The following is a 19883-nucleotide window of genomic DNA, read 5'->3' as shown; positions in this document are numbered from 1 at the left end:
TGGACGGTCTCACATGCTGAACCTTGAAAAGTGTCCTGCCTCTGGACACTTTTACACAAAGTCTTAAACTTAGTGTGTGTGTGTGTGTGTGTGTGTGTGTGTGTGTGCACATTTGTGTTCATGTATGTTGTGTGTGATTTTGAGTGTGTATAAGTGTGTGTGTTCATATTTATACGTGTGTGTGTGCTTGTGTGGTTTTGTGTGCATATGTGTTTGTGTATCTAAGATTGTTTGTATGCCTGTGTATGCTTGTATGTGAGCATGTGTGTGTTTCTATTTTATTGTGTGTGTTTTTGTCTCTCTCTCTCTCTCTCTCTCTCTCTCACACACACACACACACACAGGTGAGCACGCATACACAATGATCTTTCCGGCTGTTGCCTGGCAACCACTGGTTTTGTGTGTGCGCGCGTGTCATGTACTGGCCTTCCTGGGATGAAGCGGCGAGAAAAAGTAGGAAGTAAACCTTCGAGGTTTGGTCAAGAAGTTTTCAAGGATTAGCATGATTATGTTATTATTATTCATCTATTATAATAATTTGAATTCAATATGTCGACCCCATGAAACAATTTTAGCAATTACATTTTGGTGTTAATCCAAATAACGACGATGAGCTGGCATTTGTCATGTATTTCACATTTTTTCAATGTTCAGTGCGTTAAAGTAAAGTGCAGGAGGCGGAATTTGGGAAAACAAGGAATCGCAATATCTAACAGAAAATGGAAAAACTACCAAAAACAGCCTTTTTGCTCATTGTATTACAGTAAAATAATAGCGAGTTCAAAAATACACTTTGGTCTCCGTTTGATGAGGAGGCGTGTTGCAGGCCAAGAACGTTCCGGTGACATTTGGGTGCAGATTCTGCCTAAAGATGCTGCTCGCGCCTTTTTCTCACGCTCGCTGAAATTCTCTTTGCGGGCCGACAGCGCCCGATTTTGCTAACCATATTACGACGTGGTTTCAAAACGTCTGATACGTGACGAGAACAAAAATAGTTGAGAAAAGTGAAAAGTGCGCAGTTTAGTTTTGTTGCTCACAATTTTGTGATGGCGTGCGTGCGTGCGTGCGTTTCACTGAATGTGACGAGCGACGGCGGAGAAGGCAGGCGGCAAGCGGCTCGCGTGCGCGACCGTGCGTCTGAACTTTGACCTCCACACGCCGAACACACAAACGGACCCACGCGCCGTCTGTCGCGGGCCCCTGACAGGCGTCAGTGAGGCGGGTGCGCGGGCGACAAAAGAGGGGGGCCAGTTTAGGACCCCTCAAGCCGTCGCAGTACACACAAGCAGGGAAGATCCTTCAGTTTTGTGGCCAGCCTCACTGAAAAATGCCAAATCAAGGGAGCGGACACTCGGTCGTTTCTGATCTTTTACATGCCTGCGATATTTGATTGGGCATGTTTGCCGTGGCCCGACGGTTAAGATCGTCGCCTGCCACCGTGGGGGACGCAGGTTCAAGGCCCCCGACCGGACCGTCCGATACCCCGAAATGCTCTTGCGATGTGTAAAATGCAGAGAACGAATTTCGTGTGCACGCATGCATGTTCATGACAATAAAAGGTGATTCTTCTTCTTCTTCTTCTTCTCCTTCTTCTTGCTGGAGCTCTCGTTTTGGATCGCAATGGATGGTGTACCTAATGACGTGGCCTGTCAGTGCAGCGTTCTCCTCGTGCCGGACGGTGCTGCCACCATTTGGCGCAGTTGTGCAACTGCAGCACTCGTCCCCCCCCTCCCCTTCTGCTGTCACGTCCCAAACTTCATTGAGGCCAGGCCCAAATTTTACATGAGAAAAGCCGACGGCACGCCATCAAACGATAATTAGCAGAAATCAAATCATATCAAAAGGCAACTTAGTACAATCCAATGAGTGCAATTGTCTTGTACGTCACATCAGGTAAGAAGCAGCGGACGGAAATACAGGAGAGACGAAAATGGAGAGTCTCTGAGCCAAAATGGCGTCGGGCGGCGTCTTTCTGGAGCGAGCCTGCCTTCACCGGCGGTCGGGGCCTCGTTGCCAGAGGTCGCCGCGAACGGACCCCGGCCAAAAGTCCGTCGCCGTTCTTTGCTTTTTAATTCAAGCGTTACAGACGATAAGTTATCGACTTGGGAGACTTTTCATTTTGTCCACAAGGGATGGGCGACGTCGCCTCAAAATAGAAATATCTGATTTTCTTATATTTCAAAGAAATACATACTGAGATCCTATTGTAAGGCAAAATTCAAATTTCTGATTTTAAGAGATTTCACCTGAACTGAAAATAAGGAACATCACCGTCAATATCAATATCTGTTCGCCAATTTAGGAAGCGTCAAAGCCGTCAACGCTTAACGCTTGTCGAGTTGTACAAGCGAGGCAAAATACTTGGACACGCACCTCGGGGGGAAACGTCCGTGCGGATAAATAACTAATAACTACTTTCGACACCGCTTATGTTCATTCGATGGAATCATTTGTGCCATTGACTCCGCGATTGGCTCGTGTCAACAAGGAAACGATTCCGCTTACGGTGTCCGTTTCTTTGCGGGGCATTAAATGAGGGAGGAAACAAAACATCGCGTCGTCAACACTGAGTGCGCCTTTGCAAACTCTTGTTTGCGGCCACGTTGTTAGTGTAAGCAGTGCACGTCGGCGAAGACGCACTTTGAACTGTAGAAGCAGCCCAAGAATAAGTTTCCAAAATCGTTTGGCCGCGTAATAATTGCCCGCCGCCAAGCAAGCGCACGTGAAGCGCTCTCATTTCGGACTGCTTTTTCTTTTCCTCTTTCCTCCTCTTCCTCACGCTCAGGCATCTTTTTCATTCTGCTCCTTGCAGATATCAGGATGTCCAAAGCAGAGGAGGAGAAGGCCGGGCCGGACGTTCCCGGCGACGGCTCAGGTACCCCAAAACCCGTTTCCCGCTTTTGGTGTTCTCCTTTCTTGTCTTCCGTCGTTAAACCTTCTTCTTCTTTTTCTTGTTGCGTTCCAGAGTCGGACAGAAACAGTCCCGACGGCCAGGTTAGTGTTGCAATACGCCATACGGTCGGTTCCTCAGCGGGATTTTTGGCGATCAGTTTTTTTTCCTCCTGTGTGTGGTAGTAATCTAATCATAATATACTTTTTGTGAAATATGACCGTGAACTTGTTGAGCTTTTCTTCCACAGATGCCAAATTCAATACCATCAATATGATCTTTTTGCTTAGTGGTCATTGGGAATTAAGGAAAATATATATTCGAAAATATATATATGTATTTTCTTTGAAACCCATTTTTCATCTTCCACAAGTTGGCGCCGATGGAGGGCGGCCCGTTCCGCCTCTCGCCCGCAAGGTGGGCGTGGGCGTGGGCGTGGGCGTGTGCGTGTGCGTGTGTGAGAACGTGAGGAGGGGGCGTGGTCTTGTCAACTTGTCAACATCCATTAAAAGGTGCTTCCTGAAGCTATTACCATCAGTGATGATCTACAATTACAATTAATATAAGTAAATGAAATAATCAAACATAAATATGCAAAAAAACAACAACAATCATCTAAATCAGGGGTCGGCAAAGTACAGCGACTCGAGTCGTTTAATATTTGTTGCATTCATTTACCCGATTTTTCAAAATATGTGTTCATTAATAGGTATTTATTTTGTACATTTTTTTATTGATCTAATTAAAGAATTGTTTGATTTGTTTATAGTAAATAATCAAATAAAAATCACTAGTAAGATGAACAATTTTACAGACGGTTAATTATAATTAACTATAATTACTGTAATTTCTCGTGTATAATGCGCACCCCCAAAGTTGACCTCAAAATTCTGGAAAACCCTTCTAGCCAAAAACATGCGCGCTAGGTTGATCGATGACTCTAAATTGCCCGTCGTCGTGAACGTGTGCGCAAATGGTTGTTTGTTTCTGTGTGCCCTGCGATGGGCTGGCGACCGGTTCGGGGTGTACCCGCCTCCCGCCCGGAGATAGCCGGGATAGGCTCCAGCACGCCCGCGACCCGCGTGAGGGGAAGCGGTAAAGAAAATGGATGGATGGATGGATGGATGGATATGTAATTTACATATTTAGATATAACATTTTCTCTTCTTTCCCCTCTCACCTATCAATGACCTTCCCCATATTCACATGATCGAAATCAAATGTGGCCCTTGAGCTCCAAAAAGCCCAAAGCCGGCGCACGAAATCCACATCAGGAATCGTTGTTGATGTTCGGTGTCATCAAATAGCAAATTGTGTCTTTAGCATTGTGTGTTTGTGTTGAAAAAAGTGCCTTTTTGTGTGTCAGGTAAAGGCGGAAGAGAGTTGCGAGACGAGCCGCAGCGCCGTGCCGCCATCGTCACAGCAGCAGGCGCAGGTGCAGCAGCAGCAGGCACAACTGATGCTGGCCGGGAGCCAGCTGGCAGGGGTGAGCGCGCAGGCGGCGGCGGCGGCGGGCGGGCGGTCGTGCGGGCGGCCACTTGGGCTGGCCAATTGCAAGATTTTAGAAATGAATTTGAGTTTACGTGTCAGGACGATTTCTCTTGTTTTTGGTGGCTTCCGCAGTTCAACGCGCTTCTCCACTGATGCGCGCCGCTTTCACGAACAGGAGAAATCAAGAAAATAGCAGACGGGGAACGAGCAAAGAGAGAGAGAGAGAGAGAGTTATATGCTTTGTCTCGAAGCGAAGGGATTCAAGTGGATTCAAATTGGGATTGCAAAACGGTATTTTAAGGGCCGCCGGCCCAGCCCTGCGCCGCCCGACTTAGTGGTCTTCCGGCGTTTTCTTTGTTCAGCTGGCCGCGCTCCTGCCGGCCCAGCAGCAGCTGCTCCTCCAGCAGGCGCAGGCTCAGCTCCTGGCCGCCGCCGTCCAGCACCAACAGCAGCAGCAGCAGCAGCAGCAGCAGCAGCAGAGCCATTCATCTCAGCAGCAGTTGCAGTTCCAGCAGGCCGCCAAGCCGGAAGTGACTGTTCGAGCTCCTCCTCCTCCTCCGCCGCCTCAGCTGGCCCTCTCTCAGCCGATCCAGCTCACGGCGCAGGTACCGGCAGCCGATCGCGGGGGGTCCTACGCAAAAATGATTCCGTTTTGTGCACGCTCGCAAGGAGCCGCCGTAGGCCACGGCTCGCACCCGGACGCTCGCACGCAGACTAACTGTGCTCCCCCAAATACAGCTCTTGATAGCACTCCCGAGGCCACGCCCCTTAAAGGCACACATCCAACACCCAAATACTACAGTACCAACAATAAGTACACTTTGAAGAAAATCTGTTGATTTCTTCACATTCTCTTCAATTGTCTTATGGTTTATACAATATAGTGCCTTTATTTTTTTTTTTTTAAACTAAAAAATACAACAAATTGTCGTGGTTTTGGGGGGCTGGAATGGATTAATGGCATTTCAAAGGGGGCAATTCAGTCAACAAATGATGAATTGCGTGATTATTGTTTTTACGCAATACAGATATCTGCTTCATTAAATGGAACATCCATGCATCCATTTTCTTTCCCCGCTTCTCCTCACGCGGGAGCCCATCCCGGCCATCTTCGGGCGGGAGGCGGGGTACGCCCCGAACCGGTCGCCAGCCAATCGCAGGGCACACACAAACGAACAAGCATCCGCACTCACATTCGCACCTCCGGGCAATTTCGAGTTTTCAATGAAGCTCCCGTCGTGTATGTTTTGGGGATGTGGGAGGAAAGCGGGGTGCCCGGAGAAAATGGAAATGGAACAAATCATTTTTTTCCGGGAATTTCTTATTTCACGGTGAAGTCTGGTAATGAGGGTGCGGAAAAAGAATTTACGGAAGCCCGCTGTAACGTCGAGAAGCGTGCAAACGACATCGTCGTCGTCGTTGCGTTGCAGGACATCCAGCAGCTGCTGCAGCTCCAGCAGCTGGTTCTCATGCCGGGCCACCCGCTCCAGTCCCCGGCCCGGTTCCTCCTGTCGCAGCCGCCCCCCCGCGCTCAGCAACGACAGCAACAAGGTAACTCCGTGCTAACTGCGGAAGATATTTCCCTTTTGGAGTAAACTTCCCTCACTTCCGGTTTTTCTTCGTCCCGTCACAGCTTTGCTCTCCACACCAAATTTCATCCAGCTACCTCAGCAAAGCTCGGCGGGCGTGCTGACACCGCCGCCGCCGCCGCCGCCCCGCCCGGGCCCCCGGGCACAGGTGAGCGGCCGCAGACGGGAAAGTGGCCGCCCACTTGTTCCTCACATGGACAGCTGGAACGCTTTGGAGATTTGGGCAAATTGTCTAGCGGGAGTTAAAGTTGTCAAATTTGGAGCCCTGGAATTTGCCCCAAATGGCCGACCCTCCGTTCAGTTTTGGGCGTGGCTCCTTGAGACTTTTTTTGCGCGTATTGCCATGATAGACACGTCCACCCAATTTCGTGTCGATCGGTGAAACCGGTGCGGGGCGCTGATTTTATTTTTTTCCCCAAACTTTCCAGTGGGTGCGCATGAACGATTGCTGTATGCGAAAGTCTACACACCCCTGTTCAAATGCCAGGTTTTGTGATATAAAAAACGAGACCAAGATAAATCATTCCAAAACGTTTACTACCGTTAATGTGACTTATAAACCGTGCAACTCACTGGAACCAAGGTGGTTGCACAAGCGCGCACACCCTGTTATAACTGTTATAACTGGGCAAGTCACATTCAAACTCGTTAAATGGGAGTCGGCGCTCGCCTGCCATCGTTGAAAGTTCCTCCGATTAACCAGAAATCAAGTGAAGCTGTTCTAGTTGGCTTTCCTGCCATTTTTGTAGTCACGTCTGACAGCGCGAGCCACGGTCCACAGTGGGCTTCCAAAGCACACAAAAACAAAAACCTGGAATTTGAACAGGGCTGTGTGGACTTTCACATCCACCGTGAGAGAATAAAAATCATAGAATTATAAACATCAACTTGTAATATTATGCTTCTTATTTTGGTGTTGGACTGCTTGGTTGTGCAGAAGGATCGATCTGGATGACTTATTTTGCGCAAGCGTTTGTGAGAATTTCAACACGCTTTGCCTTGAATTCGCATCCGGCCATCAGCCCCGCATTAGGCGTGCGCGACCGCCAACACGTCAGCCCCGGAGGATTTGTTTAAGGCGCGTTGAACGTCGCCCGCCGTCGGGTCACAGCGGGAATCGAGCCGCCGGGAGGGACGAATTGAGCGCGCGCCGTGCGTAACGTCGACCGCCCCCCGCTCATTTACATTCTCCGCCTGCGCCGCCACTTGAAGCGGCAGATTGTAAACACGCGCCGCAGCTCTGCCCACGTGTGCCGGCGCATTCGGACGCCGCTTTAACGCTTGACGTCTGCCACGCTCTTTGCATTCAAATTCCTTCGCAACACAAAGCAGACGCATACGGAGAGCCGTCTGGGCATTTATTTGAATTTATCGATCTTAATGTCCATCTACTAGTATGCTTTTTGCCCTCGCTAGGATCATTCAACGCACTAGCATCACAATGCACACTGGAGTCTTACTAGTAAAAAAAAAAATTTAATTCCCACTGCAGTGGTGCCTTGAAATACGAGTGACCCGACTTACAAGATTTGGGGATGTATTCCACTGGAATAGATCCACCCCTGCACTGAGCAGCAGCAAAGTCACTATTTCACGTTTGGAACCAAAACAGGAGCGATCTGAACAAAGTTGACCTCGGTGTCACATCTTACCGAATGATGTGCGATTGGTTGAACACAAGAGAGATGAGCGAGAGATGAGAATGAACTTCTTCTCTTGCCTTGCCACCCAGTGTAGAACGAAAATACTGTACTGTAGATGCTTATTTTAGTCTGTCCTGCAGGCTGCAAAAAATGGATGGCAGACCACAAATGGCCCACAGGCCGTAGTTTGGACACCCCCTGCCATAAAACAAAGAGAAGAGTTGTGTATTTACAAAACCCACATTACTTTGTCTTATACAAAGGTCTGCTATCTTAATGCTAACATCTAGTTCAAAACGCGGTAAATAGGCTAATGAAACTAGCATCGAATTCATGGTGCTATTACCATCTAAGTCAAAGATATTTCAACAAAAAAAAAAGTGGGATATTTTAAAGTGCTATTTTATTTTTTATTTTTTTATTTTTTTTTTTTTTTCAAAAACACAACAAAATGTTTTTTGGTGCATGGGTTTTCCAATCATTATAGAGGCCAACTTTGGCATACTACGAAGACAACATGTTACTAGTGAGTCAAGTCTAGGCACTTGTTGACATCCATGCGCTAATAGGACTGCTAGTGATGCGCTAGATGTTGCCTCGTAGAATTTTATAATGTCACGAGTAGTGCTAGTAGCATGCAGTTTTGCCACACTTGTAACATGTAGTTGTCCTACTAGTGAGGACAAAGAGCATACTAGTACACGGACCTTACTCCCACCTGCGTTTCTTCCCACAGAGGGAGAAGAGCAGCGAGTTCAGCGGAAGCATCGGCGCCTCGGTGGCGTCCACGGGCGGCGGCGCGGCGGCATCGACGGTGGGCTCCTCTTCCGGCTCCTTGAACTCCGCCTTGACCCCCGGGGGTCACGTCGGGCACCTCGGAGACGAGCCCAGCGATCTGGAGGAGCTGGAACAGTTTGCTCGCACGTTCAAGCAGCGTCGCATCAAGCTGGGATTCACACAGGTCAACCTTAAGCCCACTGCGGGTTTACTGGATTTGTGTATTTGGAAGCATGTTTGTGCATTTGTGAGCGTGTTTGTTTGCGTTCGTGAATGTGTGCTTGTTTGTGCATGCTTTCGTATATGTGCATTTTTGTCACTGTGTGTGCGTGCGCGCGCGCACGTTTGTGTGTGTTTACGTGTGAGTGCGATGTTGTGACACCGCGCGTGTTTCCGTCTTCTCGCCAGGGCGACGTGGGTGTCGCCATGGGCAAACTGTACGGCAACGACTTCAGCCAGACGACCATCTCGCGCTTCGAGGCCCTCAACCTGAGCTTCAAGAACATGTGCAAGCTCAAGCCTCTGCTGGAGAAGTGGCTCGGGGACGCAGGTGAACACTCGCACGCTTTTCCCGGCACGGCGCTCACTCAAACTGACCCCTGGAAGCTTTTTTCAAATTCAGCCCACTTAGCGACTTGAAATTTGGCAGGCATGTCCACCAAAGTCTCAAGAAGCCTCGGCCGAAAAGATGCAGCAAGTCTGCCCTTTTGGTTGCAAGCGGCCATTTTAAGATCAGTTCTCGGTATGGAACTTGTACCGGAGGGTTTGTCTGATGACTGCCAAATTTTTACTTGGCAGCGAACTTTGAGGACTGGCCCTAAAAGTTGTCGTCAACTTCTTAGTGGAGGTAACTGCTAAAGGGTCCATTTCATATCATTTGAGCAATAACAGTAAAGACGTAGCCCACTGGATTTCCTTTTGAAAATCAATTGATATGACTGATATGAGTATTTGAATTATTGTCAGTTGTTATCCATCATATTTTTCTCGCTTTTAGTGCCAAAATGTTTTGACCGTAATTTGTCCCAAATGACGTTGGATGATTTGCAACATGTTTGGTGAAGATGCTAAATGACATTTTGGGATATGTGGGGTTTTTTCTCCTCTTGCTTCCGTTGCCTTTTCCACCAAAATGAACACAAAAGGCATCTTTGTGTCCAAAGAGTTCCTTTCTAATGTGACTCGAGTCGTCTTTGGCGTTAACGCCACTGGAGAGAGCCTCCCACGTTGTCGCAATACGCCAGAGGGATCCGTGTTGAGGCAGCCATTTTGCATTCGCACAATAGCAGACAGCAAAACAAATGCTGTTGTTTCTCAGATGTGAATGAATGTGGATGAATTTGTGAAAACTATTGCGTGTCTTTAACTGTTATCACGATTGTATAAAGACAAGAGTGTCATGGGTTTCATGAGTCGTTGGGATCATTGATCCACGAGTATCCGCAAACGTTGACGTGTAATGTATTTTGCGCAGAGAGCATGGCAGTGGACAGCATGCTGCCCAGCCCCTCGTCCATCTCCTCCCCCCTGATGGGCTTGGAGGGTCTGGCGGGCCGGCGCCGGAAAAAGCGCACCAGCATCGAGACCAACGTGCGCGTGGCGCTGGAACGCAACTTTAGCGCGGTAAGAGAACGCATGATGGTAATTTTGAAGAATGGTGGATTGATTTCGCTACCGTCTTACATGACCGTAAGACTTGCGTATTGTTTGTCATTTTCCGACGGAAAACAATTCAAATGCTGAACCACTCTTCCGCTAGATCAGTGGTATGCGGGCTCCCTCTACTGGAAGAAGTGTTAGTTTTCAAACATATTTAGCTACGTATCGTATTTATCTTATGTGCAATACATTTTAATTGTTTAAGTATAATTATATTTATATATATATATATATATATATATATATATATATATAGAGAGAGAGAGAGAGAGAGAGAGAGACAGAGACAGAGAGAGAGAGAGAGAGAGACAGACAGACAGAGACAGATAGTTAATAATCAAAATGTGCATAACGTGACACTAATATCAATTTTTAGGATCAATACAGGTTGGGAAACACTTTGATGGTAGTGAGGTCATTTTTGCCTTGAATTGCGTTTGCGATGCGACGGTAGAACCAGAAGCCGAACTCGGAGGAGATCCTGCTGATGGCGGAGCAGCTCAACATGGAGAAGGAGGTGATCCGCGTGTGGTTCTGCAACCGGCGGCAGAAGGAGAAGCGCATCAACCCGAGCGGCAGCGGCACGCCGCCTCCGCCCGGCAGGACCTCGCCGGCCGTCACGCACAAAACCCCCTGCTACGGCCCGCACGTGGTACGGACCCTCGCCCTTTGCCGGGCCCCTCCGGTTCTGCCCTTTTCAACCTCGCTCTCTCGGCAGATTTCCAGTCCGGGTGTGCCCCAGGGCAGCGGCAGCCTCAGCACAACAGGTGAGCAGCAGTAGGTTTCACTTGCAAGTCCGAAGTCAAGTCGTTTTCCGACTCGAAGGACTTAAGACGTCAATTGTAGATGAATGGCGTCGCGACATCGCAGACGTAACGGCCGATCAAAAATGCTCGTTACAAATTACGTTGCCGGGTACGAAGCGAGATCCGGTCGGCTGTGGCCAGGCCGTACCAGTACAGTTTGTACAGTCGATATTTTACATATTGCGTTGTATGATACGAAACTATTATTTGTACCGGTGGCTGAGAAGCAAAGCATGGAGAGTCTCTGTCACGGAAATGCGTGAGTTCAGTGCAGTCGGGGAATTAGGCTACCATTGCCGACAGCCTGTGAAATATCAACAGTCTCTCTTTTATGACTCAACTGGGGGGTTGGGACCGAGCCAGACCCCAAATAGCCAAAATCTGCAAATAATTGATTTTGATTTTGGGGGGGAAACATGAATAAGCAGGAGTCAGGTTCAAAACAAAAGTCAATATTGTGTATCAGATCATTTCAGCAATGCGTATGAGGTCGTTTCAGCAGTACGTGTCAGAGGCCATCCCAAATTATGTCCCTAGCGTTGCCTCAAAGCAATCGGCTTCTTTTGTGACAATCGCACCATGTTTTTGTGGTTCAACAAAAAATAACAGAGTCCCGTACACGTGCAGCCTCAAAACGTAATTTTCCGATAAGACCGCTTTTTCCGTTGCAGCGAGTCGGTATGTTTGCGAGGGTCCATCGCCAGATACGCCCGTGTGAGTCGCAGACTGTCATTTTTTTTCGCCATTGTCCAGTTTAGTCGTGTTGCGCCGCGTCTCGTGAATGCCAAGTCCCAAGTCCAGTCGTGAGTTTCGTGAGTTGGACCGAGCGAGTCCCAAGTCCTCAAATTGGCAACTTGAGTCTGACTCGGTCAAATCACGTGACTGGAGGCGAGCGGTAATCCACGTTTGCGCCTTATTACTAAAGCTGCGCCCGCAGGAGTCCGTCAGCAAGATGAAAAATGCGACTGTGTCTTTGTGTGGCCGGACGAATCGCTGAGCAGGACAATGACTTCTCGGAGCGCGAGTCGACAACGATCGTGTTGTGAGCCACGCAGAAGACGACGCTTTGCTGATTTCCACCGTGTGGCACGGCGCCTCTTCCCTGCAATCAGCCGCCACGTGACGGTGACGGGCCGCGAAAACATTTTGCTTTAGTAGACGCGACACAACAACGGCAACAACAATGCCGTGTCTATTTCCTGGAGCCCGACAACAGGACACAACATGTCTCACATGACATGCCCACGTCTATGTCTTGGAACACAACATGTCCATGTCCATCTGCTAGAGACCAACAACATAAGTACGTGTCTATTTCCGGAAACCCAACAATACACCTGAAGGTCTATTTCCTAGAATACATGTTCATATCTGTTCCCCGACGTTCGACAATACCCGCGTTGATTTCCTCGAACTCGACATATTGCGTAACGTCTCCGCATGTCGTCCTAATGGCTCTTCTTCTGGATCCCCGCCTCCTAGCTGCCACTTTGTCGCCGTCGCCCGTCAGCTCCGTGGCAGCGGGGTCCACTTCCTCTTCTTTAACTCCACCCCCTCACAGCACAGCTAGCCCCGCCCCTCCCGGTCCGGGGACTCACGGGCTCAACGCCGGGTGAGTCCACCGCACAGAGTTGCTCGCAGACATGCGACGCTCGTGTCGTTAATCGCACATCGGACTGACAGCGCGGCAAAAAGAAGAAGTTTAATAACAATCATTTCAGGTTTTGCACAATTCAACTGTTTTTCTCTCGTTTTAGGAACACGCTGATGGGAGTAAGCACAGGAATGAACCAGGCGTTCATGGGCAGCAATGCACTGGCTACCATGCAAGGTGGGTTTCTTTTTTGACGTCAATAAGATGTCGACATTTCAAATGCAAAAGCAGACCTCTCCGTTTTGGGGGGAATTGACGAAAATTAGCTCTAAAAGCTCAAGCTAATATGTTTTATCCAGAAAAAAAAAATCGCAGATTTTAAAAAGGTGGTTTTGAGGACATTTTGTCGCAAAACCAGACCACTCCAAGAAAATAATTCAAAGTTGAAAATGTTCACAAAACTTTAAAATCACACTAAAAGGGAACAATTCCTTAAAGAAGAAAAAAAAGTCTTCAAGCTGTTTATGGCCACTCCCACTTGACGTTTAAAACAAAGACATACATGTCTGTTTAAAACAACATAACTTTGCCTTACCAAAGTATACTAGCTTAATGCTAACACACAATGCAAAACGCAATAGAAGGGCTAATGAAACTAGCATTGATGTCACCGTTGTGCTCAACATTGAAACATGTTTAGAGAGGCAATATCACTTGATACTCACAGGAATATACGAGCCACTTCGTTTTGACCTTCTTCCAAATGTATTTCTTGTCAGTATCACACTGCCCCCTGGTGGCCGTGATGTTGAATGGACTTTTTTACTGTATAGTCCATGTATGGAAATCCCTTTGGAAGGATGTCAGAAAGTGGTAGACAGACTTATTGTGCTATCTTTTTACAACAATGGAAGTATAGACCGAGTAGTATGTGTGCGCGTTGTTGTGCCTTATCCACTGCGTCCGCAATCGAAGGCCGTGTCGCCCCGCGGCCTCGGTCAGGATGAAATCCGCACGCTGCTGTGCTAAAGAAGTCCTTCCCACTCCCGGCGGGCGTCGCGAAGGAGCTTTTGCTTTTGAAGTGACCTCCCGCAGGGAAAGGGAGATGGAGGCGTGACGCGGAGGCTGTCTCGCGTGCTAGCATTGGTCAGCATACGCGTAGCGAGTGCTCCGTTTCGATGATTTGTTTTTGAAGCAATTAAGATCAGCTCGTACTTGATCCGGTTGGCTTGAGTTGTCCTTTTTTTCTTGTCACTGTTCATAATTCTCGTGAACGTTGACTCAACTGTTGACTTCTTTCTTTCTGTCCGTCCTTCCTTCTTCCCTTGACGACATTCCTTCCCTTCTTCCTCTCTCACTTTATCCATTGTTATTCCTTTTTCTTCCCTTGTTCTTTCCATCCCTTTTGCCTCCTCCCTTGTTCCCTTCTGGCCCCCCATCAGCGCTGGCAGCGAGCGGCGGTCAGCTGTCAATCGTGGAGGCGGGAGCGGGTCACATGATTCTGGGCGGCGGGCCCGGCGGGGTGCCGCCCTCGCTGCGCCCCTCGCTCTTCCTCAACCGCCCGGCGCTCCTGCCCGTGGTGACGGGCTCCATCTCCATGGCGGCGGCGTCCCCGCCCTTCGCGCGGTCGCCTCCCACCGGCGCCGCCCGCCTCCCGGGCCCGCCCTCCTGCCCCGACCACTCCCCCTGCTCCAGCCCCGCCTCGTTCTGTTCCTTCGGCGAGGCCTCGCCGCCGCCCCTGGGCGGGACCACGGGCGAGTGACGGCCTATCGGGGGAGGGCGGCGGGGACGGAAGCTTTAGAAACGTCGCCTTTCGACAGCTTGTCCTCCCGCGCCGCAAAAGTGTACCCAAAGGACGAGGAGAGTCGGCGGAGAAGCGACTCAAAACCAAAACAAAAAAAAACAGGTGGAGCTGAGGAGTGTAGCGAAGGAGACCAAGTGCATGATGGGAGGCGACCGCCACGACACCAAAAACCAAAATCTACAAATACCAAAAACTCAAAACCAAATAGAAAAGACAACGAAAAAAAACGGAGAGAAAAGCTTTAGACGTTTGCATTCCGATCCATCCGGGATCGCGTTTCCGATACGCCTCGACGCCATTTTCACGCATTCCCATTTCACTCAGGACGATTTCAATCCATTTTCATTTTTCCGTTTACTCGTCGCAGCGTGACGGTCACGTGCGACCGCTCTACCTCGCCAACGCGCCGCTTCTTTTCACCACCGGGCGGGCGGGCGGGCGGGCCTCCACGCCGAGTTTCCGACTTCGCCGAATGCCGCCAAATGCTGCGGGCGTGATGGGGTCCTCGAGCTGCGAATTAGTAAGACAAAAAAATGACTTTCCTGAACAAAGCAGGACGCAAAACGAATGAACCGATTGCAACAAAAATGTCCGAGGAACGCGTGACGTGACCGATTTGGGAAATCCTGCCTTTGAGTTCCTTGATTTTGCTCTCAAGAATCCCAGTTTACGAGTCGAGTTTATTTTTATGGCCCATTGACTGCCGGCCGTTTGCGAAGCCGAGCTGCGCGTATTGCCGGCAGGCAGCCATTTTAGAGCATTTTGACTGATCTTTCCAGACCCGCAGAATATTTTGCATCAAAGCTTCCAAAAGAAAGAGTAGACTCTGTTTGTTTGGAGCTTTGTCCATTCTTGAGAAGATGGGTCGGTTTCACCGAACGCGCCGGCTTCTGACCAACTAGCGGGAAAACCCCCCCAAACATTTTGGCTAGCAGAACATTGACTTTGGCACTGAGATGATTTGCTTTGGTGAGAACTCAGACTTCAAACAAGAAAAACAACTACGAAACGTGCCGTGAGCGACGCTGACCTCAGTCAGCGACTTTTTTCTTTTTTACGTTGTTCGGCTTTCACTCCATGATCCGCGTCATCTTTTCTCGCGACGGCACCGCACACTTCCTACTCCCCGCCGCAACGGGTGAGGCGCCTAAACTTGTCCGTCAACCTCGGGAGTCGGACGATTCACCTCCTCATCGCTATCTTCTACTCGGACAGTCGCGCTGACCTCAAATCCAAACACGGGGATGTGTTCGTCATGACGACGCTTTACAAACTTGAATTTCAAGACAAGCCGTTGAAAACGTACTTGACGGATAGAAACGTCGGCGGCGGTAAACGGTCGGATTCCGGTCGACGAATAGAAACGTTCACGGCGGCGGACGGGTCCATCGCAAATGAGTTTCGGAGGTCTTCGCGGGCACCCGCTCGACGAAAATCGAACCGTCGCCCGGGCGAGCAAAAACTCCAGACTGTTCGAGCGGGATCGTCCGAGGGAAGCCAAGCGGCAACGAAACACGGCAAAAAAAGCAACATTTTAAATGAGCGGAAGTCCGCCCCCCCCGATGGGAAGCGTTTATCAAACGCACGCTTGTTCTTATATGCTTGCCTTATATTTGCTGTGCCAAGCAGCCCCGAAAACAACAACAAAACATCTCGCAGTCTATCAGGAAGTTCATCGTCTTCGTCTTCATCACCAGCAGCAGGAAGCGGAAAGTTTGCTCAAACCAAAGTTTTCACGCGAGGGCGCGCCCGACAGGCAAACGCCGGCCGGCCCCGTTTTCATTCAGTGATTTATGATTTATTCCTTGGCGACGGCTTCCGTACACCTCACCGTCTCCGCCACCGTCATCATCATCTTCATCATCTCCCAGCTGACCGTCACTCTCGGATACCAAAGTCTGGCCCGTGGCAGCCGCGGTCGCACCTGAGACCGCAAACACGCACGCACACGCTGACGGAAGAAGAGGAGGGGGAGGTGAAGCACTGCCCTGCCCTCCATCCTTTCCTTCCTCCCTCCCTCCCTCCCTCCTTCCTTCCTTCATTTTGCCTCCAAAGATCTTCGCATCAAAGGACCAAACGGCAAAGAGAACACGAGGAAGAGGAGATGCTGCAGGTGGTTCAAGAGGAGGAGGAGGGAGGCGCACTGGGAGCAGGAAGAGCCAAAAAAAAAAAGGCAGCAGCAAACAGTCGACCCAAAAAGAAGCAAAAGTGAGTGAGTGACTGACACCCCGCAACCAAAAAGGAACAAAGAGGATAGCAGGGGGGCTCATATGCGTGTGTATGGCTGGGATGTTCTCCACGTGGACCCCCTTGCCCCCCTTGCCCCCCTTTTCCTGGGCTTTGATGTTTCCTTCCTGGACTCGGAGTGACTCTCAAGAAAAAGGTCCATTTTTCTTTGCTTTGTTGATGATGAGGAAGATGATGTCCGGGATTTGTCTCATTATGTATGTGACGGGGGGGGGGAAGGGGATACAGGGGGCTTGTGATGTATTTTCATATTTTGTGCTTGTAATTTTCTTTCCTGACTGATTTGTGGAGAGAAGTGAGGAGTTGTCGCTTGCCACAAAAAAAAAAAAAAAAAAAAAAAAAGACGACGAAAATGTCAAATGTGAAGAATGAAAAAACAAAAAACAAATGCCAAATGCCAAACAAACCAAAAGTTTTTCAACGTAGAAGCCAACCAAATAGAACAAACCAAACACACACACCAACTGCAAGATTGGATGTGTGTGCGTGCGTGCGTGCGTGCGTGTCATCTTCCTTCACACTAACAATAATTGTTACCGAGTACTAATAACATGGACGAGCTCGTGGTCATTGTCTTCATCACTGTGCTTTAATTTTTGATTTTGATTTTTTTTTTACATTCTATTTAATTATGTCATTAATAATGCTCATATATCATTTCATAGTTATGATAATAATTGATCATTTCCCAACTGACATAACATTTCTCATATTTGACATTTATTGGAGTAATAGTAAAACTAGAATAATAATCAGAGTGTTGATGTTGATGATGATGATGATGATGATGATGATTGTCGGGGCGGAATGTTCTTGCCGGTTCTCGTAGGAGGAAAAGTACATTTAAGAACCAAAAAGCTTTACACAAAAAACGAGTTGTATTTATTGTACAAAATGTCCCTTTTGTACCTTATTAATTTATGTATTTATTTGGTGTATTTATTGTTCTCTTTCAAAGGCCTTCTGATTTTCCAGCGCTTGTTCGGAAGCTTTTTTTGCATTCAGACAGAATCTTTTGAGGATTTAGTAGGAAATCGTACAAAAGAAAACCCAAAGACAGCGGACGTGCTCAACCAAATGAGATTTGCTTTGGTCTCAGAAATGCAAATTGCTTCAAAAAATTATTATTTATTTATTTTTTTTTCCAACTAATTCCAGTTGAGGATTTTGTACAAAATCACTGTGAAGTTTCAAGTCCAATGTCAGAATGTCACTTTGAACTTTCTTTAGCTCACAATTTAGTCGCATTTGGTCCAAAACACGAGATCAATTCGTAGAGAAATGTAGTAAATTGTGAAACTAATATTTTTTAGCAAGATGTGAGCATTTAGTAGGAAATGTTACCCAAAAAAACTGCAAACATTGATATTGTCTACACCAAATAAGCTCAGTCACAAAAACGCATATTTCTTAAAAATTCAACTTGAATTTTTGGACAAAATCCTCCTAAATTGCACCGCGAAGATTCAAATCAAATGCCTGAAATTCAGTCGGCAGGAACTTTCTTTACTTCGCAATTGAGTCGAATTTGGTACAAAAACTCAACATGAATTAGTAGAAAAATTGTGAAGAATGTTGTTGTAAGAAAGACTAAAAGAAGCGGTCTTATGATATGTGAGAATCTAGTAGGAACCACAAACATTGCATAATAGCATCGCGGCTACGTAAGAAATGTCCTTTTTCCAACTTGCGTTTTTGTACTCAATCCCGAATTGCGGCATGAAGAAAGTGACCGGATGAACATTTGGACTTGTCCTTTTTGTCGACTTTGGCGCATCGAAAAGCTTTGCGACGTCCTCGGGCGACGCTTACCTCGCATTCTCTCGCTTGTCAAAACCAAATCAAACGTTTGCGTGTTAACAACGAGCGTCAACTCGGGAGCAGAATTTGAAAACTCCGCAGTCGTGAAACCTTCAGAATGCGTTCACGTTAGCCGAAGGTTTTTGTTTTGTTTTGTTTTGTTTTGTTTGTTGGTGGGGGGGGTGTTTTTCAGCGTTTACTCTTACAAACGTCACTCGGTTCGCTTTGAATATTTTTGCAGCTTCAATCCAAAGTTCGATGAGAAGACAGCCAAGATTTGACTGCTAAAGAAGAAAAAAACCTCAATAGTCAAAACCAAAGAACTCCACTCCATCTTTTGTTTCTTGTAATGTAGATTCCTGCCTTTCTATTTATGATGATGATGTAACAAAGGCCATTCTGGAAGCGTCTTGATCTTTTCTCGTTGATGACGAATGTGTTGTTGCTTTTTTTTAAACCCCGGCGGATGTTTCTGTCTGAGTTTCTGCGGCGTCCCCGAACGCATCGCCCGGTGTGTGCCTGTTGTTTCCGGGGGGCGCTTCCAAGCAAACCTGTAAGTGTTAGGAATAAAGTGCGGATTTAGACCAAAGACCTCACTGTTTGTTTGTTCATTTCGGAGGATGCTAAGCTAATGATGCTAATCCGCGAGAATGGTCGGCAAGCTAAAATATGAAAGAAATTGTGACGTCGGAGCGACCCGATTGGATGTCGAGTTTGGGCTTGGTTCTTGTCTGAAGCTTTCGATGTTTTGTCGGGGTCTCGATTGGTCATTGCAATATTGCAGCGCTAACACACTGAGGCTATGCTCGTCATGCTAACTTCACCCCTGGTCTTTTCTGTCCTGCTCAGTAACAAGATTCCCGAAACGAGCATTCGCACTTTTCCGACACGTTTCTGGAACGTGTGAGCAAGCTGAGCAAAAACAGGATTGGAACCTTCAACCTTTTGACTGCGAGGCAGACATAATAACCACTATGACCGAAACATGTTGGTCTCGGCCTGGAAGTGTCAGATGCTCAGGGTCTTGTCGACTGTGGCCTCCTCGTGCGTGTTTGTCTGTGCGCTCACTTTGTGTACTTTGGAGCACTTTGGTGAAAGAATTCTGCCGGTGTTGGGTGGTCCCGCAGGGCTCCGTTCTGGGTGGCCCGCATTTGTGTGTTTGCGTGTGCGTGCGCGCACTTCCGGTCAGCGTGTCTTCTGGCAACGCGCGGGCTCTCGGCGCACAAACACGCACAAAATGAAGCTTTTCATTCAGCAGGTGCCGACATTCTCACACACAAGTCATTATTCAGTCACTTTATTATTTCGCGGTCGCGACTTGGTTCGTTTTCATTGAAATGAATCATACAAACGTATGCTTATTTTCGTAACCTGTATTATTATTAGATTTAATTTTTACTTTAAGTAGTCATTTTAAAAATATCCACATTTTATAGTGAGTCTGTCATATTGAGTTTGTTTGTTTCAACATTAAAACATTGAAGAATATTCATCAAATCTCCATACAATTCTTTATAACTAATATCAAATAAAATAATTTAAAGTATGAAAACTCATGGTCATTTCGGTAATTAACTTTTTTT

General features: G+C 47.8%; 1 protein-coding gene across 1 annotated transcript in view; it reads left to right on the top strand.

The window, feature by feature from the left end:
- LOC133396125 (POU domain, class 2, transcription factor 2-like) overlaps positions 1 to 14211 on the top strand; it is a 42095-nt gene extending 27884 nt beyond the window's left edge. The window contains exons 2-15 of the mRNA XM_061665610.1: positions 2813 to 2875; positions 2966 to 2994; positions 3264 to 3347; positions 4257 to 4376; positions 4744 to 4986; positions 5812 to 5932; positions 6015 to 6118; positions 8350 to 8574; positions 8799 to 8940; positions 9865 to 10013; positions 10504 to 10816; positions 12338 to 12467; positions 12613 to 12686; positions 13892 to 14211. Coding sequence (XP_061521594.1) covers positions 2813 to 2875; positions 2966 to 2994; positions 3264 to 3347; positions 4257 to 4376; positions 4744 to 4986; positions 5812 to 5932; positions 6015 to 6118; positions 8350 to 8574; positions 8799 to 8940; positions 9865 to 10013; positions 10504 to 10816; positions 12338 to 12467; positions 12613 to 12686; positions 13892 to 14211 — 2117 coding nt within the window. The remainder of the gene's footprint in view (positions 1 to 2812; positions 2876 to 2965; positions 2995 to 3263; positions 3348 to 4256; positions 4377 to 4743; positions 4987 to 5811; positions 5933 to 6014; positions 6119 to 8349; positions 8575 to 8798; positions 8941 to 9864; positions 10014 to 10503; positions 10817 to 12337; positions 12468 to 12612; positions 12687 to 13891) is intronic.
- Positions 14212 to 19883: the final 5672 nt, after the last annotated feature.

Source organism: Phycodurus eques, chromosome 20 (genome assembly GCF_024500275.1).
Source record: "Phycodurus eques isolate BA_2022a chromosome 20, UOR_Pequ_1.1, whole genome shotgun sequence".
NCBI classification, from domain to species: Eukaryota; Metazoa; Chordata; class Actinopteri; order Syngnathiformes; family Syngnathidae; genus Phycodurus; species Phycodurus eques.
This window is presented reverse-complemented; position numbering and strand designations above follow the sequence as displayed.